Genomic DNA, 26340 nt, shown 5'->3' with positions numbered 1-26340 from the left:
TGCTTAATTTAACCATGCTGTTGCCTTGCAAAACCTGTTAAGAGGATGCAACCAACACTTGGAAGATAGCTGTTCTCTAGGATGCCTGCAGACTTCTCTTACCACTTATTATATGCTTAGAGTAGGTTGTGTTTGTCCTTATTCGTGCCACTTGTATTCGTGCAATTACAATTTTTTTTTTCAAGGTACCAGGGATTGAATCTAGTGTGTCTCCTCCATTCTAGACAAGCACTCTACTATTGAGCTATATCCCCAGCCTCTCTGGTGAGTGTTTTAAAAACAGAGATTACTCTTTGTTTCTATTTACAAAAGCTTGAGAGTTACAGAAGAGCACACAGGAACAAAATTTTAAAATTACTCATTACCACTCTCACCAAATAATTCAATGAATTTTTAGGTAAAATATTGTTTAAATGAAAACTAAGCTGAGAGCTCTGAAGAGTCTAATAAAGGCAAGTCATTAAAAACCTGAACCCAAACAAACTGCTATTAATTTGGTTAGAGCCAAACTGTACCACGTGTGCTGGAAGCCACCTGAAACCAGAAACTACCCTAAAAAGTAGATGCAGCTTTCGCTTTTTTATCAGGAGCTTTTGCACCACGGAGACTTTGCATAAAACACGGATAAGTGGAGTTTTCTGACGGGTCAGGAGCCCGAAGCAGCAATTGGGAAGTGGCTGTTCTGCGCTTGCGCGGAATTTCCCGCATGCTCAGTCGCTGAGGTAGGTTTGCCCTCTGTCCCAGCACGACCTATTGGCTGCACGGAAACGCGGTACTGGACATACCGAGGGACCTGTGGTTTGGTAACCCAGTTAGGTTACCCCTAGAGCGTCTTTTGTCCGCTGTCCTTGCAAATTTGACAAAGTAAGTGCTCTCCCCGTCCCTGTCACGTGAGAGAAGGGCCTTTGGCAAATCTTGACTCTTAACTCTACCCCTTTGCACAGATAAGAGGAGATTCAAGGAATTTATGTTTAAAAAGAAAAGGAAGTATATGTGAATCAGATTGCTTTTCCGGATATTCCATTTCTGGACCTAGAATCTTGAGTGTCAACATTTTCGTGCTCCAGGATATTTTTATCGCTCTGTATTGTAGAAACAAGGCAACCTAGACTTTGAGCTCCTTAGGTGCACCCAAATTTAGAAATTCTTACATGTAACACTAAATTTCATTTTAACAGCCAATACTCTTTCAGTTGCCATTTCTACATATTTATAGGCCTTCATGATATATTTGGATTTTCCTGGAAATATAATTTCTGGTTCATAAGATGTGTACATGTTACTTTTATTGAGGTTCTCAAAGCCCTCCTAAGAGTTTTCATGGCTTTTCATTCTAACCAAGGATGCTCTGGAACATGTTCCTCACATTCTTGAAAACTGGACAAAATTTTTCTTACCTCTTATAATTTTTAAAATAAGCGATTATTTCTCATTGTTTTACTTGTGTGGTTTAGGACAGCTCCAAAAGACAGTATTTTGATTGGGAACACATCTGTCATTTTTAGATCCTAATCTTCATATGGTCACTATCTTTATGTTGAATTATTAAAGATGCCTCTTCCAGGCTATGAGAAGAAACTGGTCATTTGATTCCTGTTATTTTTTCATCTTTCTGAGCTAGCTCTGTTGGCAACTGTAAGGATTTCTTAAATGGATGAGGGTTAGGTTGATTGCCTTATGTGTTGTAAAACCTTTTTTCATATTTACTCTAAGCCTAAAATATTATTTAAAGAAAACCTTTTGTAATTAACTAGTAAAAAAATGGGAAAAGAACCTGTGCTATGATTCAGGGTCATATTGGGTATCATATTACATCCTTAAGGTCAAAATACTATTGCAGAAGCTGTAGGAACTTTTTACCCTCAACACTGTCCCATGTTTGTGGTGGATAGCCAAAAATAAGGACAAAAGATTTTAATGATGGCTAGACATTATTATTTGATGCTCACCTACAGGGACAAGTCCTTTGTATATGTAACTCACTTAATAATTACAGCCACTCTGTACTATAGGTACTATTGTTATGTACACTTACAAGTTTGGGCACAGAAAATTTAAGTGGTGTTCCCAAGGTCACACACTTAGTGTGTGCCAGAGCTAGGATGTGAACGCAGGTAGTTGGGACCAGATTCTGTGCCCTTAACCACTATTTTTAACTAAGCTTTTAGAAAAAGATATGCTCATGGAAGGTAATGTTTTAGGACCCAGAAGATATAAAACTGATAGAAAAAGAAGTACAGTTGTTAATTTGAACTTTAAGAAAGTTAACTTGGGGCTGGGGTTTTAGCTCAGTGGTAGAGCGCTCCCCTAGCAGGTGCGAGACCCTGGGTTCGATCCTCTGCACCACATACAAATAAATAAAATAAAGGTATTGTGTCCAACTACAACTAAAAAATAAAAATTTTTTTAAAAAAGAAAGTTAACTTGCCTCTCACTACTTTTAGTCTTGCTCTTAATTCACGGGTAACATCAAAAGGTAATTCTAATTTGGGATCTGGTTTAGGGCACAATTTAAAAAGGCTAATAGGAACCTCTTTTACAGAGTTTGTGCTTTGATAATACTACATTTATTTTTTAAAACAAGAACCAATATTGTATCCATTTATTTTAAAAATATGAGAAAATTTTTAGGTTGGGGGATAGTAATATTTCATTCCTAATTCCTTTTGGACCAGAAGTGGAGTACTTCAGAGAAAAAAAGGAAGAAATATTTCCTTTTTTGTCAATAAAAGTGATTTGTGGAAACTGTTTATAAGTAAGTTTTATTTTTTTATATCAAACCGTATGTTTTCCATGTTAGCTTTAAATGATGGTTCGTAAGTACAGTGTACATTTTGTGAGGAAGGTAGTAGACACCTAAGCCTGAAAGTTTTTCTTTGAAAGAAGAAAACGAAGTGTACTTGGCAAACAGAAGGGAAAGTGCTTTAGTCACACCCAAAGCCTGACAAGGCTCAAATGATTGCTTAACTGGCTCAAAGGTAAGTGATATTTGTGAAAAGTTATAATGCTACCAGATAGTAAGGAAAAATGACCTTCCAATCACAAAGGAAGTCTTTCATAACATGGGAACTGAATAAGATACGGACATGTTAAAATATACTCAATGGTTAAGACATCTAGATAGAATTAATTAATTGCCTGAAGACTACTTTTCCAGCACAGAATAAATCAGCTATATGGCTGGCCATTGATATAAAGGAGCAAAAGTAAGGCCAATGAAATGTTTATTAAATTATTTCTCATGTTTTCTGTTTGTGGTGCTCCTGAATTGGTAATGATCGTAGCTAGTTTGTTCCATGTATAATATATAGTATGTGAAGAAAATTAGTCTAGCCTGATTATGATATAATAAGGTAAACAGAATTCATATATTCCACAGAAACCCATTTTATTTTCATCTTAATTCTAGACAGCTATTGGTCACAATATGATATTCATTACCATAAATCAATTTCAATTCCATCTTTTCACTTGTATATTATCTTAATTATCTTAATAATTCTCATAAATAGAATGAGAGTGATAGAAAAAGATGTAAAGGGGTTAAAAGGCACATCAAAATAAGTATTCAGTCAGAAATTTGTAACAGCACAATGACTTGCTGAATCAAGGTTTGTACTATTTTTTATATATAGTTCCTGTATGCAGAGAATAATAATATGTGGCCTTATTGCAATGAAATATTGTTGATCCAATTTGATTTAGAAATTACAGAGTTTTTGTTCCTTTGTTTCTTTGTTTGTTGCAGTGCTGGATATCAAAACCATGGTTGTGGGTGTGCTAGGCACGTGCTCTTCCATTGAGCTACATATCCAGCCTGAAAGTTTTTATCTTAGTTTTGTTCTCCATGAACACTCTGAGATAGTGATGAGGTTTATTAGGGAGTATTCTTTTGATCCCAAGAGGAAGGGGAAGGAAGTAGGAGGGGGCATGTTGAGCTGGATGCAGTCTCAACTGTGAACTCAGTAGTCCTCCCTGGGTACTCAAAAGTTGGGATGACCCTTCAGATTTGGGGTGGCAGCCAGTTGGGTGGGCAGTGGCCTTTAAACCCTCCTGTTGACAAGCTTCAGATGAAGTGACTTTTCTTAGCAGATAAATTCCCAGAGAAAGATGACAGCTAGGGACCATCATCTTAGCAGTTGGGGAAGTAAGCCCTTTGGTCTGAAGGGAATCTAGGTGGTATATCCCAGCATCCAGAGCAGTCACTAAAATTCCAGGATTTGAATTTGTGTTTTCAAAAAGGAATATACTTAATCCTACAAGTTGGGGATTTGCTTGCTTGTTTGTTTCCATTTATCTGAGCTAGGGACTTACCTGACACTCATAATTTTTTTTCAGATGATTATCTTCACTCGAGTTATGATGATTTTTCTCTTTGTTTGGCTACTGTTGAGGACGGGGTAAACAAAACAGGTTAAATTTCACTCAGTCTCTAAAAGAATATTCGTTGAATTTCAGAAAATAATTGTAATAATGTGTAATCCCTAACCTGTTTGTGTGTGATGTTAGGGATCAAATTCAAGGCCTTGCACAGTTGCATGAACATGTTGTTCAATGGCAGGAGCCCTACTACTGAGCAACATTCCCAGCCCCCTTCTTCTTTTTAATTACCCCATATATACACTTTAATCCCTTAATCTATTGAAGCCAGTTTGGGTTTAGACATTAGGTTATATTATATCCTGCATAACTCACCAAAATATTAACCCATTAAAGGCAGATGTTACATCTTATACTTTTAGCCCCTGAAACATCTTCCATAGCCTTTGCACATTATATATCTCACACACAAAACTTTTTCACATGCTGAGCCTTTTGGGCCAGTTTTTCATCATAATATGCTTTGAAATGTCCCATCTGCAGAGAGAAAAAAAAATGCTATAGGAAAGAGTTAATGCTGAAATTGAGGTTTTTCCATCTCGTTCTTTTATTTTTTTCTTTTTGGTACCAGGGATTGAACTCAGGGGCACTCAACCACTGAGCCACATCCCCAGCTCTATTTTGTATTTTATTTAGACAGATTTCACTGAGTTGCTTAGCACCTTGCTTTTGCTGAGGCTGGCTTTGAACTCATAATCCTCCTGTCTCAGCCACCCAAACTGCTGGGATTACAGGTATGCACCATCACGCCCTGCCCAAGTCTCTTTAGGTACATATTTATTAAAGAACCTACTCAGTTAAAGTAAGCAATTAATAAATATGCATCTAATTGAATTCAAGTATGTAAAACCAATATTTGGCTTTTAAAGTAACAAAGCATTTTTCTTGATTTCCTTTTAGGGAGCATCATGGCTTCGAGTCACACTGTGTTGATGCGGTTGGTAGCTTCAGCGTATTCTATTGCTCAGAAGGCAGGAACTATAGTTAGACGTGTTATTGCTGAAGGAGACCTAGGTATCGTGGAAAAGGTATTGCAAGTCTTATTTCATAGTAGCCTGTATTTGCTCTTTGAGATTTAGCTAAAGAATTTGGACAAACTTTCACAGCTAAAATAATTGATGGTTCCCTTGTGGAAATTCCAATATCCTTAGCTCAGATGGTCCACGTATCTGCTTTGAAAATGACTCCAGACTTCACCCAAGATCTTTATTTATGTGACTGGGTCTTTTGACCAATGTCCAGCCCTAGGACAAATCCTAATCTGTTACATGCAGAACAATGCAATCTTTAGGAAACTTGATGTGTTTAATAAAATCTGGCATTTAAATAATTGTTCCTTATACTAAAAGCAATACATTTTTCCTTATGGAAAAGACTCAAAACAAGGTTTGTTGCTAGGCTAAGGTATTGGGATTACAGATTACATGTCTGTAATCCCAATACCTTAGGAACCTAAGGGAGGAGGATCACAAGTTCAAGGCCAGCCTGGCAACTTAGTGAGACTCTATCTTAAAATAAAGGGTGACTGGGAACGTAGCTCAGAGGTAGAGGACCCCTGGATTCAATCTCCAGTACCAAAAAAATATGAAAGAAAGAAACCAAAGCTTTTCTTTTTACTAGATAATTTTAAACTTAGAGAAATTATCAGAAATTTTATAGTAATATTTGGTTTGTAAAGGAACTACTACCATGTATGAGTTTCAGTTTGAAATATGCCACAAGATTTAATTATTAGTTCACATTACGTATCTTAAATATAACTTTCTGTATGCTGTCTTTTCTCTTTAAATGTTTAGCGTCATCTTTAAGGAAGATTGTTATAATTGAAAAAAATCAAAGAATGTAATTTGCCAAAAAAAAAAAAAAAAAAGAACGTAATTTTCCATTAGTATTTTAAAAGCTGGATGTGGTGGAACATGCCTGTAGTTCCAGCTACTTGGGAGGCTGAGGCAGGAGAATTGCTGTAGCCCACAAATTTTAGACTAGTCTGGGCAACATAGAAAGACCCCCATCCCAAAACAACAATGCTTTAGTAGAACCATAGAAATAAGTTATAATTAAGATACTCATTTAGGATAAGTCAGGCATCTATGTATAGCTGATATTATTTAAAAAAACAATAACAACAAATGAGGGACTGGGGGTGTATCTCAATAGCAGAGTGTTTACCTAGCATGTTCAAGGCCCTGGGTTCTATTCCTTGCACTGAAGAGAGAGGCATATGTATGAATAAAAAGCAATTTAAAGGGCAGGGGCTGTAGCTCAGTGGTAAGAGTTTGCCCAGCATGTATGAGGCACTGGGTTCAATCCTCAGCACCACATAAAAATAAAATAAAGGCATGCTGTCCATCTACAACTAAAAAAAATTTAAAAAAGAAAAGCAACTTAGAAATAAGTTGAAATATGGCCAGGAACAATGCCACACACCTACAGTCCCATTTGCTGGGGAAGCTGAAACAGAAGAATGCAAGTTTGAGGCCAGCCTTGGCAATTTAGCAAGACCCTGTCTCAAAATAAAAAACAAAAAAGTCTAGGGATGTAGTTCAGAGGTAGAATATTCCTGGTTTCAATCCCCAGTATAGCAAAAAAGAAAAAAAAAAGTTTAGAAATTATAAACTGGGGGTGTAGTACCTTGGCACTGTTCATACTTAGCAACTATGAGACCCTAGGTTCAATACCCAGCACCTGAAAAAAAAAATCAGTGAAATAAGTCCATTTCCTTTTTTGATATAATTATGGACCGGATCATACAGACCCAAATATAGGGTATCGTGATTTCTGGGAAATATTTGTTACAGGTTCCATTGTCTATTTTAGAAGATTCAAGTTATTAATAATAGATGATGTCTCCCATTCCCCATCATAAATCACCATTAGATATATTCATAAATAGGCAAATAACATTACCCTACAATTTTAATTCTTGATTCATTTTCAGCCTGGAAAAGTATCCTTGCTGGCAGGATGCAGGATTGCTCCTGACACTGTCCCATTCTCTTTAATCACTCAATTACAGTTTACTGGGAATTGAATCCAGGGACACTTTACCACTGAGCTACCTTCCCAGTTCTTTTTAGTTAGAGATAGGGTCTCTCTAAGTAGCACATGCTGGCTTCAGAGTTGTAATCCCCTGCCTCAGCTTCCCAAGTCCCTGGAATTACAAGTGTATGCCACTGTGCCCAGCCAGTAAAATTTTATTGAATGTATCTTCTCAAAACTCTGGAAGAGGCCACTATAGAAAAAACGCTTACCAAATTTGTCAATAAAATGACACTGGAAGGGCTGGTTGATGTATCGGATCCCATGATAAATATTCAAAGTAGTTGTGACCTCTGAGAAAAGAGGGCCAAATCCAATAACATATTGTAACAGCAATAATTATAAAATCTTATATTTATGTTGAAGTAATATGGGGTAAATCTGATTCAAATTTGTTTGGAAAAAAGGTTTTTGTTGTCCACATACAATGTACACAGCTGCATTCAGAAGGCTTCTCATCTTACTGTTTTCATTTGTGGGTTTTTTTTTTCTATTAAAGATAGGAAATTGAGAAAAATACCACGCAATAAAGAGACCATCCATCATATTACCATTGCCAATATTCTGGTTCATTTCCTTCTAGATTATCATTTATTTTGTTTCCTTCCTCAGCATCATTTATTTTGTTTAAATTGGTTTTATGTTGTACAACTTTGTATCCTGAAGTTAAGGAATACTAGAAGTACAGTGTCCAAGTTTGGAAAAAAAAAAAATCTCATTATCCTCAATACTGGTCATTTCTAATACTTTATGTTCACTTGTTTGACACCTTATTTTAAGAGAAACAAAGGTGAAATCAGGCACAAGGTATTCACAATGATGAGGTACAGCATTATGTTGATAGACCAGGAAATATTTATCTTAGATAAGAAAATAATTGGGATATATTTTCTCAGATAATTGAATGCAGGGCTGTCAGTGTGTCTCCTTTCTCTCTCTCTGTCTCTCCCTCCCCCCACTCACTCTCTCCAGCAGTGGTCTCCAGACTCAGTCGATACATAATTAATCTCCAAACTCAACAATTCATTTAAGTAGTTTCATTTATAAAGTACCTACTATTGCCCAGCATAGTTCTTTAGAGAATGAAACCCCTTTGTGGGTTCATATTCTAGTAGAATAATACTTTGCATTGAGATAACCAGCAAATCTCAATGTGTCATAAAAGTCATATTCACCATCACTTGTTAGGTCATTGCGAAGAAGTTTAAAGATTCTGTTCAAGATGATCAGTAAATCTGTCTAACCAGTGTTATATAAATTAGAGCATGCCATAATTCACCAAAAGCAAACTAACAAAGGAGATTGTGGAGTCAATTGCAAAATTTTCCACTGCCTTTCACTAGTATAACTTTCTGACCTATGGATTGAGTAAGGTACCATAGGTAGGCCATATATTAAATACTACTAGAGTTCATTTTAGATTTTAGAAATAAGAAAGAATTGTGTACATTAGTAAATCTGAGGGGCAGTCATTGAAAAAAATCCCTGTAAGGAACACCTTCCCAGTATTAAAATATATAGTATTTAACTTGGCTTTGAAATGTCATAAGTTTCCTATCTTTTTTTTTTAATATATTTTGTTGTAGCTTGACATAGGACCTCTATTTTGTTTATTTAGTTTTTTATGTGGTGTTGGGGAACAAACCCAGTGTCTCATGCATGCTAGGCAAGTGCTTTACCACTGAGCCATAACTCCAGCACTAAGTTTCCTGTTTTTAATCTGTTTAAGACAAAGCTTGATATCTAGAGATCTGTCCACTCACCACCACCCCAAGTACTTAAACCCAGGAGTGTACCACTGAGCTACATTCTCAGACCCTTTTTAGTTTTTGAGACAGGTATTATCAAATTGCCTAAGCTGGCCTCAAACTTGCAATCCTCCTGCCTCAGCCTCTCTAAACATAGAGATTATAAGCATGCAATATCATGTCTGGCCATCTAGAGATCTTATAAAAGAAATTTCTGAATTTTCAAAATAATTTAAAAATACCATTTCAAACTTTACATACTATTGGGCTGGAGATGTAACCCAGAAGTACAGCGCATGGGTAGCATGTCTGAGGCTCCAGGTTTGTTCCCTAGCACTGAAAAAAATTCACTTCCATAGTTTACCACTATTAATCCTATGAGAAACAATAAGCCAGGAAACTAGTTGATTCATTTGGTGTTAAGTTCTGCATTTCTAAAAATTGACAGTACACTATACATTACAAAGACATGCATTTAGGAATTAGAGGACAATTTATTTTACATTAGTTCTGCTAAAGTTTGCATTCTTTGTTACAGACCTCTGCAACAGACCTGCAGACCAAAGCTGACCGACTAGTACAGATGAGCATATGTTCTTCACTGGCACGGAAATTCCCCAAACTGACAATTATAGGGGAAGAGGTAAGAGTTGTCAGGGACATGGTATATTTTTAATCTGTGTTTACCATATGGATTTGTAAATGACACTTCAGTGGTTTATATATCACTATTTGAATTTAAACATTGTTTCTAGTGCTTTAACACAGAAGTAATTATTCTTTCCTTTGGAAGGAGGATCTGATCTTAAAACATTTTGATTGCTGGGTGCAGTGTCGTATGCCTATAATCCCAGCAACTCAGGAGGCTGAGGCAGGAGGATTGCAAGTTTGAGGCCAGCCTCATCAAGCAAGCAAGGCCTTTAGCAACTTAATGAGATACTGTCTCAAAATAAAAAATAAATACAAAGGGTTGGGGATGTAGCTCAGTAGTAAAGCACATCTAGGTTCAATCCTCAGTACCACAGAAAAACATTTGGTCCGTATTTAGGCCAGGTATTTCAATTCTTAGTTATAGAAGATATGGTTACTGTTAAAAAAACTCAGCATATAAACTAAAGATGGGTATATCTCAGTGGTATAGTATTTGCCTAGAATGTTTGAAGCCCTGAGTTCAGTCCCAAAGATAAAAAAGATGAGCAAAGTTCTAGAACTTAGAAATACGATGGGTTTTGTTTTTTTAAAATTACGCCTCCTTCCACACTTATCCAAAGACCATAACACTTTGAAAGTGAAAGAATTGAAATCTCTTATAATTAAGAAAGAATACATTTTTTAAAAAATAAGTAAGTCTGTTAAAATATCTTCTCTTTTTAAACCCTATTCAGGATAATGAACTTGAGACCATTTAGTTGACTTTGAGAAACATGTTTTCTATTAAATTTGATTTTTTTTTTCAGTGCTAAGGATTGAGCCTAGGACCTTAAGCATTCTAGGTGAGCTACATCTCTAGCACCATGGGTTTGTTTTAAAAGATCTAAATATGGGCTGGGGATGTGGCTCAAGCGGTAGCGCGCTTGCCTGGCATGCGTGTGGCCCGGGTTCAATCCTCAGCATCACATACAAACAAAGATGTTGTGTCCGTCAAATACTAAAAAATAAATATTAAAATTTTCTCTCTCTCACTCTCTCTTTAAAAAAAAAAAGATCTAAATATAATGGTAAACAGAAAGACTAATAAAAATTGTGATGCTGCCTTTCTTTTGTTACTGAGAGTGAACATTAAACAACTTCAGTAACTGTTAATGTTATCTCTGCTGCAGGATCTCCCTCCTGAAGAAGTGGATCAAGAGCTGATTGAAGATGGTCAGTGGGAGGAAATATTGAAGCAACCATGCCCATCACAGTACAGTGCTATTAAAGAGGAAGACGTAAGGCCATCTCAATACTTTATACACTCTATTAGTGTTTCTTGCCATGGTAAAGGAAATAAAATTTGCATGTAAGATAAAAATTTAGTAGTTATAAAATAGGAATAAGAAGGAACTTGAAATCTTTCAGAGCCAAAGTAGAAGTTATCAGGCAATCATATGAAATATCTGACCTTTTAAATTTCTTTTTCTATGTCTCCTTTTTACTCTGAAACAGAGTATTATGTTTGCCTAGGGTGGTCTCAAACTTACAATCCTCCTGCCTCCTGAGTTGCTGGCATTACAGGTGCACACCACCATGTTTGGTTTGAGATAATGATTAAAAATACTTTCAGGGGCTGGAGTTGTGGCTCAGTGGTAGAGTGCTTGCCTAGCATGTGTGAGGCACTGGGTTCAATCCTTAGCACCACATAAAAATATAAACAAATAAAATAAAGTTTAAAAAAAAATACTTTCAGGCTGGGTGTGGTGACGTACATGTAATCCCAGCAATTTAGGAAGCTGAGGCAGGAGGATTGAATTTCAAGGCCACCTGAGCAAGTTAGCAAGACCCGATTTCAAAACAAAAAACAGAAAGGGCCTGGGATATAGTTCAGTGATAGAGCACTTGCCTGGCATGCATGAGCTCCGTATTTAATACCCAATATTACAGAAATAAATAAATAAATAACATAGAAAAAATCTTACTTGTTGTTTATTAAATTTGGTAGCAAAACATTTCACTGGTTATTGGTGCTGGAAGAAGACGAAACAATTACTACCTTATGTTATAAGGCCATAAAAATCATCTTACTTTCTTTTTTTTTAAATTTTTTTTTTTTAGTTGTAGATGGACACAATACCTTCGTTTAACTTATTTATTTTTATGTGGTGCTGAGGATCGAACCCAGTGCCTCACAGGTGCCAGGCAAGCGCTTCACCACTGAGCTACAACCCTAGCCCCTCATCTTTCTTTTTATAGTTGTTTAAATTAAATTAACCTGTGACCTCAGATTTAAACACACTTCTTTAGTTTTCTAATTTTAAATCATGTTTATTAAATACCTAGGTAAGGCATTTTGCTTTGGGCTGTGGAAGATACAAGGAAAATGAAACATGGTGTCTTCCATCAGAAACATGCCATCTCAAGCCAGGTGTGGTGGCACACACCTGCAATCCCAGCAGCTTGGGAGGCTGAGGCAGGAGGATCACAAGCTCAAAGCCAGTCTCAGCAAAGTGAGGCCCTAGGCAAATTAGTGAGATCCTGTCTCAAAAAATAAAAAAGGGCTGGGAATGTAACTCAGTGGCTAAGTGACTGACAGTAGGTTCAATCCCAGCACCAAAGAAAGAAAGAAAGAAAGAAACATGCTGCCTATCACAAATTCACATCAAGTGTTAGAATTCTAGTAGTAAATGGCAGCATATCCTAAATGATGAAAATCATAAACATAAAGACTTTGTTTATTTTATTGCCAGCTCTATGAACTATTTATTTTTCTTTGGCCTATGTGAATGTGTCCTTAAAGTAATCAGACTGTCTTTAAAAAATAATCAGCATTTAATGATAAAAATGAGTAGCAGTGATAGAGTGTTTGCCTGGGTTCTATCCCCAGCATGGGATGTGGGGGTGTTAAAAATAGGGCAGAGCGAAATGCTCAAGGGTAGAGTGAGGCTGTGGGTTCAGTCCCTAGCACTGTAATCCCAGCAGTTTGGGATTACTGGGAGAAAAAATAAGAAAAAAAAAAATGGGCTGGGGATATAACTCAGTTGGTAGAGTGCTTGCCTAGCATGCATAAGACCCTGGGTTCAACCCCCAACACCACAAAAAAAAAAAAAAGAAGAAGAAGAAAATTAAAAAACTGAATAGTACCCATACATTGTTCAAAACATTTTTGGTGCCACTTGAATGTTTTTACTGTACCACCTGTCAGTGTTCATGGCATTGTTCAAGTGACAGTAATTTTGCAATTAATTATTTCGTATTATAGATTCTTGAATCAGACTTTTCTCCAGTTTAAATGGACTTCTTCCATGATTCCAAAATCTTTTTTTTTTTTTTTTTTTTTTTTTAGTGGTACCGCATATTGAACTCATGGGCGCTTAACCACTGAGCCACATCCCCAACCCTATTTTTTATGTTATTTAGAGACAGGGTCTCACTGAGTTGCTTTGCGCCTCACAGTTGCTGAGGCTGACTTTGAACTCGTGATTCTCCTGTCTCAACCTCCCAAGCAGCTGGGATTACAGGTGTGTGCCATCGCACCCGGCATCATTCCAAAATCTTTACTAGATTTTTTTTCCCCACTATCCTAACACTGATATTGGCTTAAGCTTTCCCTAATATAATTTCAAAAATGTAAAATGAGTAGTTTCAATCTTTTTTTGGAATTTTGTATACTTCATTTATATGTATTTTTTCCTTTTTTTTTAAGCTTGTGGTTTGGGTTGATCCTCTGGATGGTACCAAAGAATATACTGAAGGTTGGTATTTTCTTTCTGTATTTCACAGCAGTAAGACTAGGATATAATATTTAGTTGTAAACATTTGATATTTTGTATATTACATAAAAAACTGCTCATGGTAGCTAATTTTTATCACACATCAATGATTATTAAGACAAAAGAAGGGTTGGGATCAGTTCTAGTATGCATGAGACCCTCAGTTCTATTCATCTCCAATGCCAGAGAGAGAGAGAGAGAGAGAGAGAGAAATTCATCTCCTTCAAATGCTATTGCCCATTTTCTACCAGCCCTACAAGCCTGAATGTCTCCCAGATGAGAATATCTATCATATTAGACCAGTGTTACCAAAGGAACTACAATGAATTCCCAGCTTTATTGGGGTAGAAAATGATGACAAATTCAGCTCTGCTGTCCTTGTTCTACTACCACCACTATCCCACGTACATCTTGTTCATGCTCCCTTCTTCTGAAGGTTTCAAAGATGAGAAAAATTAGAAAGCAGCAAACTGAAAATAAAATTGGCAACATAAAAGTAAAAAGGACTGGGCTTAGAGCCAGAGTTGTAGGCTTTAGCAGATTAGAGTTTTATTTTTGAAGTAGAGCTTTACATAGCTTTTCTTACATTGGTTCTCAGCTTATGGCTTAAAAAAAGAAAAATTTTCTTGATTACTAGGAAAAAAACCTTCATTCTTGGATGAGACATGTCTGTGATGAATGAATCAAGCAGTGTTTTTGTACTGAAACATCTCTGTAATCCTTTGAGAAATAAGGAAGCACTATACAGCTTTAATGTATATAAGAGAATGTAGAAAGTTATTTAAGTCTTGACTCCCACCTCCCAAATTTTGATTCACTCAATACCTCTGGGAAAAGGCTTCAGAATTGTATTGTAAAAATTATATCAGTTAATTATAGAACTGCTTGATAGTCTATGGACCCCCTCTTTAGGAAACCTTGCTTTAGAGGTTTGAAATGAAAGTCTAGAGAATAATTTAGGAGTACACGTGATTCATCAGGTAAGAATGAGTTGAATAATGGTGGAAGAAGGATAGAGGAATCTAATGATAATGGCTGTGGAGTTGTGGCTGCTTCATTTAATTGTTTTACAAATTGTACTAATGAGACATAGTTATCAATTCAGTTAAACGTCCATAGACCCTATTTCCATCACTGGCCAGCTGTCTTATAATTAGTGCATTTTGCCATAAATAGGATTGATAATGGAAGTCATTGCATATTCCTTATCTTTACTGAAAAATAACTTGCAGCAATTGATGTACTGATGATGAGTCATAACATGAGAAAGATATGACTGATACTTCTTTTTCATAGGTCTTCTTGACAATGTAACGGTTCTTATTGGAATTGCCTATGAAGGAAAAGCCATAGCAGGCATTATTAACCAACCATATTACAACTACCAGGTATAACTATAAGTGATACAGAAATATTGTATTACATAAATAGAGAGTTATGATTCCAGATGTCATTTAATCCAGTGGTTTCTAGCTTAGTTGCATAGGCAGTCATCTGGGGAACTTTTTAAAGTACAGATTTCCCAGGTAATACCCTAAACTCTGGGGGCATTGGTACCAGGAATGTATAAATATGTATATATGTATACATAGACATACTATATGCATTATATTCTTTATGTACTTATGATTCAAGTGCAGAAGTTTGAGAATTACTGATATGGTTCTTGATTATTGTGGTCATCAAGACACTTGACTTACAGGTCTTTTGAAGCCTATTAAAGAAATGAAGCATTTCAACCTAGAAAAGATGCTAGCCACATTGCTTTCTAAGTAATATGTGCTTTTTAGGCACAGTGCCTAAATTACAGCCAACATTGACAACAACTGAATGTGCTCTTGCACTCTTTTTCTCTTATTTCATCTCTTCTAATCTGCTTTGACATTCTGGTATACTCCAAAGAAATTGTCTTCCTTAGAAACAAGAAACTAGTTTAATTTCAAAGCAAAAATTTATCATTAAATCACTGTACATTTTAAAGGAAATTATTGAAATAAAATAAGGTATTAAATGTGACCTTGATAGAACTTTGAGGAAACAAAGTAACCAGACTGGGTACTATTACTTCTGAATTTCTGATTTAAGAGCAGGATTAATATTTACTTCTAATATGAATTTGTTTTTTCCTGCTATTTGTATAAATTTGATTTATAATCATGCATTTCTTAAAACACACCAAAATAATTAAAGCCTCTCACTGAATTGCTTATGTGTCCATTAATTTCTTATAATATGGCTTTAATATTTATACAGTATTATATGCAGATATGGCTTGTTATTTTTATATAAACTTTAAGTCAATACTGTTACTTAAAAGAGGGGCCTTTAAGTCATAGAAAACCTTATCGTGCATGGAATCTTTCATCAAAAATAAAGAGCTAATTGCTTAGGAATTATTAACAATTTTTAATCCCTTCTTTCTGAGATTCGAAAAATTGTATTCATTTTCCACAGAACAATGAAAAGCAGAAGTTAAGGGAACACAGGAATGAAGCAAAGGTGAGAAAAATAGTTAGGGTTTTGGTTTCACTAGAAGGTAGAAAAGAGATAGGCACTCTGGTCCCGTAGGTAGTTATTGTATATCCCATGTACCAGTTCATTTTCTCCTGTTCAGTATCTTCTGTTCCTTAGCTCTCCCCTTGCCACATTCCCTTCTTACACTCTGTCCTCTTTTTCTTCTTGTTTGCTTATGCTTTAACATTTGCTGCAACAAATGGAAGTTGAAAAGTTGTTCAGCCATGTTGATGGTATTCAAGGCTGAATATTCCATTTTATATAATCATTGTCATAATAGCTGAATTTATCATGAGCTTAAGGGCTTACAGTATGCTTCGAGGCACAAGCATTATCTCTTTTAATACTCACTGCAACCCTTTAAGGAAGAGAAAACTGAGGCAATTACCTTACCACTGTCATCTAATTGGTAAATGGCAGAGCTGGTTTTCAGAGACAGGTCCAAGCCTTACTAATATTCCATATTGTTTTCTTGAGCTAGATGAAAGACTTAATTCAAACTTTATTATGCTTCAACAGGCACTAAAGCCAATAGGCATGTAAAAGAAGCAGCATGGCATGGTGCAAAGAAACCCAGTCAGTCTTTTGTCAGAGCTAGCTTCTTAACCATTATGAATCTTAACTCATCTGTGAGGTGAAATGCCACCCTTTATTACCCTCTGAAAATTAGTGTGGGGACTTCGAAGGAAAGAGCTAATGAGAAACTGTGAGAGCAGGAGCACAGAGGAAGGCCAACTGGCTGCATCATGGACTGCATGAACATCACCAGGTCACCAGTTTCTTTGTACCCAATCTCTTTGTCTACATATTCATTGATAGCAGTAGTATGACTTTTTAGGGACCAGAATATTTGTGTCTAGCTAGGCACAGAATTAGTCTCAATGAGCAAGCTAAAGCTTAATGGGTACCAAGAGCCACCACAGGGTCCATGTGTATTTTTCACATGTCAAGCCCCTCCTGCAGTGTAGGCTCAAGAGGGAACAGCAGATGCATACACACACATATTGAGCACTAGTACTTCTTTATTGGTTCCTTTGTTGCCCCATTGCAGAGAGCACTGTCAAAAGTCAGCCTCTTTGGAGATTGCCTCACCCTTCCAGCATCTTATCTGTTCCCGAGGCAGTTCATTTCCAAGGACCAGAAATGGTCACTGCAGGACCATTTATACTTTATATTAAGTATAAAGGCCTAGAATTTCATTCCAATTTGGGGCAGCCCTGAAGAACTATTCTAGCTCCAGAGCTTTCAACAGGGTTTGCGGAAGATATTGTTGGGCTGCAGCATAGCTCACTTTTGGTTTTGTTTTGTTTTTTTGTAGTGCTGGGGATTGAACCCAGGGCCTTGTGAATGCAAGGCAAGCACTCTACCAACTGAGCTATATCCCCAGCCCTATAGCTCGCTTTTCGCCATCTGCACATACCTGCTTCTTTCTACAGGTATTGTTCCTAGGAACCCACCTTGACATTTATCCAACTCAGAATTCACTTCCCAAAGAACCCATGCTGTATAATAAGTTTATTTTACTCCAACAACACCCCATGTACTGCTTTAGGACAAATAAGATGATACATTTGAAAACACCTGTGATGAGTAAACCCAGACAGTATAATGTAGTGAATATCACCAGCTCTGATTAGTTCAGTAGCAGAGTCCACAGTCAAATTACTTAATGATTCCCAATCTCTTTTCTCATCCTTAAAATAAGTATAATAATACCAAGTTCATAGGGTTGCTTTGAGGCTTGGATGAGATAATACCTGTTACGAATTTAGTGTGGTGCCTGGTACATGCTTCATGTTGATTAAGATACAATCTCTGTAATGTATATCTACTATACTAGTATCATTTTAAAAAAATATTTTTAGTTGTAGATGGATACCTTTATTTTGCTTATTTAGTTTTATGTGGTGCTGGGGATCGAACCCTGGGCCTCACTCATGCTAGGCAAGTGCTCTATCACTGAGCTACAACCCCAGCCCTAGTATCATATTTTAATAACTTTGGATTAATTATTTTATATATCAGTTTTACTTTCCATGTAATACAGTTTATGTTTTTCATGTGAAATGTATACTTTTTAACATTGTAGTTGAAAATTGTTTGAGCTCTGCAAAGGAAAATATGAATTCTAAGACTGCATTATCTTTGTCATTTTACCAGTATAATTGTCAGTAAAATCTTAACCCTGACCCCATTATCTATGGCTGTTCTTCAGTATCAGCCTATTCAGTTGCTTTCTCTATAGCAGCAAAATCCATTCTCGCCAGAGTAACATGATCCTTACTGTTTCTTGAATACTGAAAAGTAGTAGTCAATACATATTCAATACATAGTGTTTATTTTCCTGAAGACTTCAGTACCTTTTGAAAACAGGTATTTCCAATACAGCCAAAAGATCTTTGGATGATTCAGAGAGAGTAACCAGTATGTGATGTTTCCTTTCCTGAAGACTCTGGGAATAACCAGAAGTTCCCTAGTACTTTGAAACTGTTAACCAAAACAGCATTGGGAATAACCAGCACATTATGTCAGGAAAATTTTTTTGTCAATGATATTGTTGTACTTTATAACATTAATTGTGTTTCATTTTTATAATGAAATATCCTATATTCTAAATATTCTAACCTTAATTAAATGTAACTAAATATTTCATTTATGACTAATGTGTTTCTCCAAATGACTATAAGATTTGTTGTTTTTTCACTCATTTACATAGGCAGGACCAGATGCTGTGTTGGGGAGGACAATCTGGGGAGTTTTAGGTTTAGGTGCCTTTGGGTTTCAGCTGAAAGAAGTCCCTGCTGGGAAACACATTATCACAACTACCCGATCCCATAGCAACAAGTTGGTTACAGACTGTGTTTCTGCTATGAACCCTGATGATGTGCTGCGAGTAGGAGGAGCAGGAAATAAGGTATGAAAAAGATCTGTCATCTGCTCTGGAATTCAACTGAATCATTGATGGAAATACTGAATTCTTTTAACATGTGAAAAAGAGTTTAAAGAGAAGGGATTAAAGATTATAATTTGCCACTAAAAGCACATTCAGCAACATTTACATTTTTAAAGATTTTAGGTTCAAGTCTTTTTCATCTCAGAGTCCAGGATTATTAAGTGATATATAGGAACCCATGCCTCTTACCAAGGACCCTCCTAGATGATTTCCTAGACCTTTCTTCTGCTGACCCTAGGGACATTCTTGTCTGTACCCTTCCTGTCTACTTCCCCCATTCTTTCACTCTAGGCTTCCAACCTTCTGAGAGAATTGTGAAATGGGACACAGTTTGACCTACATTGTTAGCCCTGATCTCTTCTCATCTGATTATCCCTGGATATCATCATGACATTCCTCAGGTATCTCGAATTCAACATGTCCAGTTTCACCTTATTCTCTTTTTAACCGCACCCAGATATGCTCTTCTCCTTATTTGCAGTCTGGTTAATGCCACCATCATTTTCCTGATTGCTTTACCCAGACGCTGGGAAAGTCATCCCAGATTTCTTCCTTCTATACTATCAGTCTAGTCCTACCCATACAATTCTTCCCTATTGTCTTGTCTTGTCCTCTCGGCTGCCAGCACCGTAGTTGAAATCTCTTGTCATCACAAGAGCTGCTATAATAGCTCCCTGAGTGATCTCTGTTCAATCTATTCTTTATAAATGCTACTGGAGCAATTTAAAAATGCAAAACTTCTCCCTGTCCCAAATGCTTAGATGGTTCCCCATCACAACAGTTAAGATCTAAACTTAATAACAGAGTGAAAGCCTGCTATTTCCTGGCTCCTGTACAGCCCGAGCCTCGTCTCGTGTCATCCTGCAATTCATACGTCAGCTCTAATGATACTGAACTACATTACTTAAGCGATAGTGTGTGCATTTCACACATGTGTACATAACATAGGAAAGGCAAATAATATTTATTGAACTGAATGGAATTCATTTTTTTTGCCTGTGCTTTAGAAGCAATGCTCAAAGTGAAAATATATTCCCCATATTCACTGAATAAATAACGACAATTATGTTTCCCCTTTGCCCCTAACTTTTGTAATCACCAAAGCCCATCATCTCTTTTATTCCCAAGGAGCACCTTTCTTCTAAGAAGCATCAATTTCTCATCCTGCACATCTCTACCTTTCTCCTGTGGGGGGAGGGGGAATCTTGTTGGGCAGTTCTCAACTTTTTTACATTAAGAGAATTTAAGGAAAGCTACAGCCCTCTCCTATCAAAAAACAAACTGGTATATATAATGTTAGACTTAATCTATAATGTTAGTCTTGCAACATTTATTGAATGAAAGAAAACCTTTTACTCAAAAGCCTGCAACTAGTTGAAATGTGTGAAGGTATTCATAAACAGTTCTGAAAGACATTTGGTACTCTTGTGTCCACTGAGATTTTCCTCATTCTGGTCCTCAGTCTGGTCCTTTATCTGAATATTTGAAGTCTGAGGTTTTTAGTAATAATTATTTTACAGAATAACCAAAAAAGTCAATTAACTTGATAGCAAATTGCCGTTTAGAGTTGTGAAAGTTATCAGCAACCTCAGTTTTATATGTGCATTTTAGGAAATATTGGAATAACTACATATAAGTTTGTGTTTTGGTAATGGAAATAGCAACATATTTGATCCTGAAGACCTGTGAAAGTACTTGTTAGACTAGCAAACACTGCACATCTGTTAGACCTTACTACAATTTTTGCATTATGGTACTGCTTGATATTTCTTTATCCTTTACTTAATCCTGGTCAATTTTTAGACGTTTTTAAAAATTTTATATTTTTAATGATATATATTGCTTTTCTAGTAAGAAAGAAAAAACAGGAATATAAAGAAAAGTTTATTTTCTCTAACTTGAAATATGGAGATTGTTCAGATGGTCTGTCTGTAGCTTTTATGATTGGTTTTCCCCCTTCAGATTGTCATATATTATCATATATCTATGATAATATTATCATGCTTCCTCATAATACTTGTGTCATTTAAGCCTGCTAAAGACTTTAACCTCAGTCCAACAAGGGAATTGATGAAGTATCCTTGATAGAAGAAAGAAGTCTTTCTTATTTGTACCTCAGTCATTTCATGCTTGAGGGATAATTGTTATTTTTAACCTCACAGATCATTCAGCTGATCGAAGGCAAAGCTTCTGCTTATGTATTTGCAAGCCCTGGATGTAAGAAATGGGACACTTGTGCTCCCGAAGTTATCTTACATGCTGTGGGAGGTTAGTCTGTTTTATTTTGGAGAATTCTAGTTTTTATATTATGCTGAAACATGATATTTTAATAATATTACTTTACCTAGACTCTTAGGATATAAGAGTTAGAGGGAAACTTAGAGATTATCCAGTCCAAAACCTAATTCATAGATGAGTAAGTAGATGTTCAGCAAATTTATTATTCTGGAATTTATTGTCTCTTTTGCAGACTTGGATCTTCATACAGTTAATTTAACCCAAATCTTGTGGTTTTAATGCTTTCTTCCCTTGAAAAATAATGTGTTCGTCATTATTGACATGACCTCACTTAGTTTATCTTAAGCTATAAATGGTGAATATCTCAGTACCAGTTCTAAATATCACAGAATTTTTAAAAATCTTACTGAAAATATATTACAAATATATACACAGTAAGATGATTTTTTTCAATTTCAAATAAACATCAGAAGTAAGCAGTGCATTTGAAAATTCCTGTCAGGAACAAAGCATGTTAGTGTACTCCTATAATCCCTGTACTTGGGAGACTAAGGCAGGAGGGTCTCCAGCTCAAGGCCAGCTTGGGCAATATAGTGAGACCCTGCCTTTGAATAAATAAACAAATAAAAATAAGTCCTTGCCTGAGACTGGAACTGTAGCTAATAGTAGAACATGTGCTTAGCATGTGTGAGGACCTGGGTTCCATCCCCAGCACCACAAACAAACAAAAACCCTGTCAGATTTTTTTTTAAATGACAATAAGCAAAGATTTTATTCTGTCGTTTCTCCTAATATATTACTTTATCCATACAGTATTAACATGTGATGAAGTTAAATTGAACTTTGTCAAAAAAATAAATGAATGAATGAATGAATGAATAAATAAATAGTACTTTGTTTTGGTCCATACATTGAGAATGCAAAATGAAACTTTTCATAAAATACAATTGTATTATATTAATCCTTCACCTAAACTTTCATCAGATAAAGCATAAATAATAAATAGTAGGATGAAAACATTTTCACAAATGTGAATGGTGGTAATGGAGTATAACAATAGGAAAAATAATCACTCGAGAAGAGAAATTAATCAAGAAATAGAATTTTGGCCAGGCATGGTGGCACACACCTATAATCCCAGTAGCTTGGGAGGATGAGGCAAGAGAATCTCAAGTTCAAAGCTAGCCTCAGTGATTTAGCAAGACCCTGAGCAATTTAGCTCGATCCTGTCTCAAAAAATAAAAAGGGCTGGGATGTGGATTAGTGGCTAAATGCCCCTGGGTTCAATCCTTAGTACCAAATATAAATACATACACACACATTTATATATATATATATATATATATATATATATATATATATATATATATATATATATATAAAAAACTTGGGGGAGGAGGTATAGCTTAGAGGTAGAGTTCATACTTAGCATGTGTGAACACCTAGGTTCAATCCCCAACTCCAGAAAAAAAATAAAGCGAAAAAAGAAATACAAGTTGAAAATACTAAATGAAATTTTGATCTTAAAGAAAAATATTTTTAATCTTTTTAGTTAAAATTGCTCTATGGTCACAAATTAAAAACTTTACCTTTGGTCTAGGGTTGTAGCCCAATGGTACAGCATTTGCCATGCACATGGGAGGCTCTGGGTTCGATCCTTAGCACCACATAAAAATAAATAAATAAAATAAAATAAAGGTATTATGTACATCTACAACTAAAAAAAAATAAAAATGTTTAAAGAAAAGGAAAAAAATTCACATTTGCTCTGTGTGGTGGCGCATGCCTGTAGTCCCAGCAGCTCAAGAAGCTGAGGCAGGAGAATGGCAAATTCAAGGCCAGCATGTGCTACTTAGCCTGTCTCAAAATAAAAATTTTAAAAAGGGCTGGGGAGGTAGTTCAGTGGTAGGGTGCTTACCTGGCACACCTGGAGTTCTGTCTTCAGTATTTCAAGGGAAAAATAAATAAACTAGAGGGACTTGGGAATGTAGCTCAGTGGTAGAGTATATATCTAGCATATGCCAGGCCCTGAGTTCAATGCTTAACGCTTCCCCCCCCCAAAAAAAATTCTGTAAGTATCATGATCCAATCATCTGTTAACATTATATTGCTGTTTTTTCTGTAGGCAAGTTAACCGATATCCATGGAAATGCCCTTCAGTACAATAAGGAAGTGAAGCATATGAACTCTGCAGGGGTCCTGGCCACACTGAGGAATTATGACTACTATGCGAGCCGAGTTCCAGAATCTGTTAAAAATGCACTTGTTCCTTAAAGAAAATTTTCATTTTTTTAGCCCAAAGGACTTGTTTCTCAAAACAGTACATTTCAAAAACTGATTGAATGGAATTAGTATTCTACCTTTATTAATCATTGATCAGTGATTTATAGTAGTTACTTAAAGATAGAAAATGGGGTTAAAGAATTTCGTGTTATTGGAGTCTAATACTACTTTGCCTTAGGCATGTAATAAATTTTGTGTGTCCTTTTTCCTGTTTAACAAAATCAGGGAGTCAGGCACAGTGATGCATAACCTGTAGTCCCACCTACTTGGGGAATCTGAGGCCAGAGGATCAAATTGCATGAATGAAGGAATTTGAGGACAGCCTGGGCTACAAAGCATAATCCTGTCTCCAAAAAAATAAAAATAAAAAAGAAGAAAGGAATTTAGCTTGATTAGTTAACTGGACCAATTTTTACATCTGGAGAATGTATAAACTCAATATATTTCTTTTTATGTGGAGATATGAAAAAAAAAAAAAAAGGTTTAGTCCTGACTGACTAAGCCATTTGTGTAATCAACATTCCTATCTTGTAAACCAGATTTCTTTAGGGCACAGAACCTTAATTGTTCAAAGATTTCTCTCTTATTTTTCATGGTAGTTTTGAAGGTGTTCCTACTTCAATTGTGAATACATATAATGTTATTATATACATTGATGAAACATATCTGGGAAAAGTTTCTTTAAAATAAATTATTTAATCCTAGTTCTTTATTTTATATTTGCCAGTTTTTTAAGTATCTTAAAATTATAAATGCTATGTGTATTTACTCATTCTTATGGCATCATTTTAATGCTTAACTGTGAACAGTTGGATAGTTGCCTTGGTTCCTTTCAATGGGAGATTATAAGATATACTATCATGGGGCTGGGGTTGTGGCTCAGAGCTCACCATTGAGCACTCTCTCATAAACTTTTTTCTCTTTGTCCTTATTTTTCCTCCTTCTAGCCGCTCATTCTCCTTTCTTCTCTTTCTCTTCCTTCTCTTAAATGTCACTATTCACCAAGATTGTGTTCTAGACTACTTTCTCATCAGATGATCCATTCTATCCATGTGGTTTCATGTAAGGCCTTTTGCTCAGAATATCCAAAATCTAAAACTTAGAACTCTCAAACTCTGTATATCCAAAGCCTACTTTGATGCCTCCAGCTATCTCTAAAAAACTATGGTGTCTCTACAGCTCTTCATTCTTCCCAACCCCTCCTTAATTTATTTTACAAGCCCACAAGATGATCCTGATAATTGGCAAAACTTGAAAATCACTGCCTTGGTCCATTTACTTCATCCAGAAATGGAGTTCTCTGTGAACAGTGAACTAAACCTAAATTTAAAAAAAAATCTAAATGCAACATAATAATAACTTAAAGGTATTTCCACAGGCTCCTATATGAAAACACAACTATTACCAAGCATTTGTTTATACACTCATGCCCCATGATTACTTCCTTAGATCACTGTGATGTCCTCCATACAAATCTCTACCTGGGCTTTAATGACTCTACAACCATCCATTACATTGTCTCCAGAGTGAACTTTTAAAAATGAAATCTAGTAATACCATCTGTTACTTAAGATCTTTATGGCTTGCTTTTGTTTTCAGGATAAAAAATAAGTTCCCAATACTGGTATACAAAGTGCTTAATGGTGTGACTTCTTCCTTCTCCAGTATCAACTCTGATCACTATACTGCAGCCATGTGCAATCATTTGAACTCCCTCAGAACATCACGCTTACTCTCCCCTTGGCCTCCATCCATTCATTCAACAGTACTGAGTACTTGCTATATGTTATTCACTGAACATTGAACAGTGACTACTGATCTTGTTTAGATGAGTTGATGTTCTAATGAAGCAAGGAAGACGATAAATAAGTAAATGAAATTATTTTAGATTGTGGAATTTGGTTAGAAAAATAGGAAGATCACTCTGGTGGGAGGGCTGGAAGAGGATCTCCTTTAGATAAAATAGGACTATTCGTGGAGATGATATTTGAGTTAATAACAGGATGAAAAGAAGTTGACCATGTTAAGAGCTAAGGTTTCTAGTGGGAATGGCAAGCACATCTCTGACAAAAGAAAGAAAAGAATGGAAAGGAAACCACAGTGGCCAAAGTAACAGGAATGGGGGAAAGACTGATAAATGAAGTTGAGGTAAGCTAAATAAAACTTTTCTTTATAAAATTACAAAAATAAAATGAGGTTGAGGAGGCAGATAGGGGCCGATGATCTATAGTCTTAAAATATTTTAAGTGTTGGGCTGGAGGTGTAGCTCAGTGATACAGTGCTTGCTTAGCATGTGCAAGGAAGGACCTCCATTTTATTCTCAGCATACAAACATAAAAGGGGGATATTATTTGAACCTCGGTAGAAACTAAAAATCCCAAACCCATTTCTTGATTTGTTTAAAAACTCCTGTTACCTTTAGAGGCAATTTTCCTTAACTAGATAATGATTAAGAATCCAGCAACAACTAATTTATCTTTTTTAGTTTGAGTTCCTTAATTGGCTTTGTTTTCAACTTTACATCAGGTAACATCTCATTCCATAAAAGACAACAAGTGTTCCCATAGGCTAAGCAAAAAGAGGTGAGTTTTATAGACATAGAGAAGACACATAGACACATAAAAAATCTACCATGCTAGACAGAAGAAAACAAAAACAAACAAAAAAATTGGGTTGGTAACTTAAAAAGTTACTTTATTGGTAAGGTAGAATAGGGAAACAAAATAATTAACATCAGGTTATTTCAGGTTACTTTTTTCTTACAAGAACTAAAGCAGAG

At 35.9% G+C, this 26340-nt stretch overlaps 1 protein-coding gene across 4 annotated transcripts; it reads left to right on the top strand.

Moving 5' to 3' along the window:
* Positions 1-708: 708 nt before the first annotated feature.
* Bpnt1 (3'(2'), 5'-bisphosphate nucleotidase 1) lies at positions 709-24265 on the top strand. 4 transcript variants are annotated; one of them, XM_046438391.2, is made up of 10 exons: positions 709-864; positions 5281-5408; positions 9706-9810; positions 10988-11095; positions 13507-13555; positions 14870-14961; positions 16028-16072; positions 18804-19001; positions 21203-21308; positions 23404-24265. In XM_046438391.2, the coding sequence occupies exons 2-10, from the start codon at positions 5289-5291 to the stop codon at positions 23550-23552; spliced, it is 972 nt and encodes a 323-aa protein (XP_046294347.1). In that variant the 5' UTR covers positions 709-864; positions 5281-5288; the 3' UTR covers positions 23553-24265. The 4 variants fall into 4 exon arrangements, with proteins under 4 accessions (XP_046294347.1, XP_046294350.1, XP_046294351.1 ...); XM_046438392.1 differs by lacking the exon at positions 709-864 and adding an exon at positions 4395-4413; XM_046438394.2 differs by lacking the exon at positions 16028-16072.
* Positions 24266-26340: the final 2075 nt, after the last annotated feature.

This window comes from Marmota monax, unplaced genomic scaffold, assembly GCF_021218885.2.
Source record: "Marmota monax isolate L192 unplaced genomic scaffold, Marmota_monax_Labrador192_F-V1.1 WCK01_AAM20220418_F8-fsc00118, whole genome shotgun sequence".
Lineage (NCBI taxonomy): Eukaryota > Metazoa > Chordata > Mammalia > Rodentia > Sciuridae > Marmota > Marmota monax.
This window is presented reverse-complemented; position numbering and strand designations above follow the sequence as displayed.

Excerpts from the sequence above, each read along its gene's own strand:
- Bpnt1 (XM_046438391.2), top strand. The coding sequence starts at position 5,289 with ATGGCTTCGAGTCACACTGTGTTGATGCGGTTGGTAGCTTCAGCGTAT. Across the intron at positions 11,096-13,506 it reads GTGCTATTAAAGAGGAAGAC|CTTGTGGTTTGGGTTGATCC; the intron begins GTAAGGCCATCT and ends TTTTTTTTTAAG. Across the intron at positions 13,556-14,869 it reads TACCAAAGAATATACTGAAG|GTCTTCTTGACAATGTAACG; the intron begins GTTGGTATTTTC and ends TCTTTTTCATAG.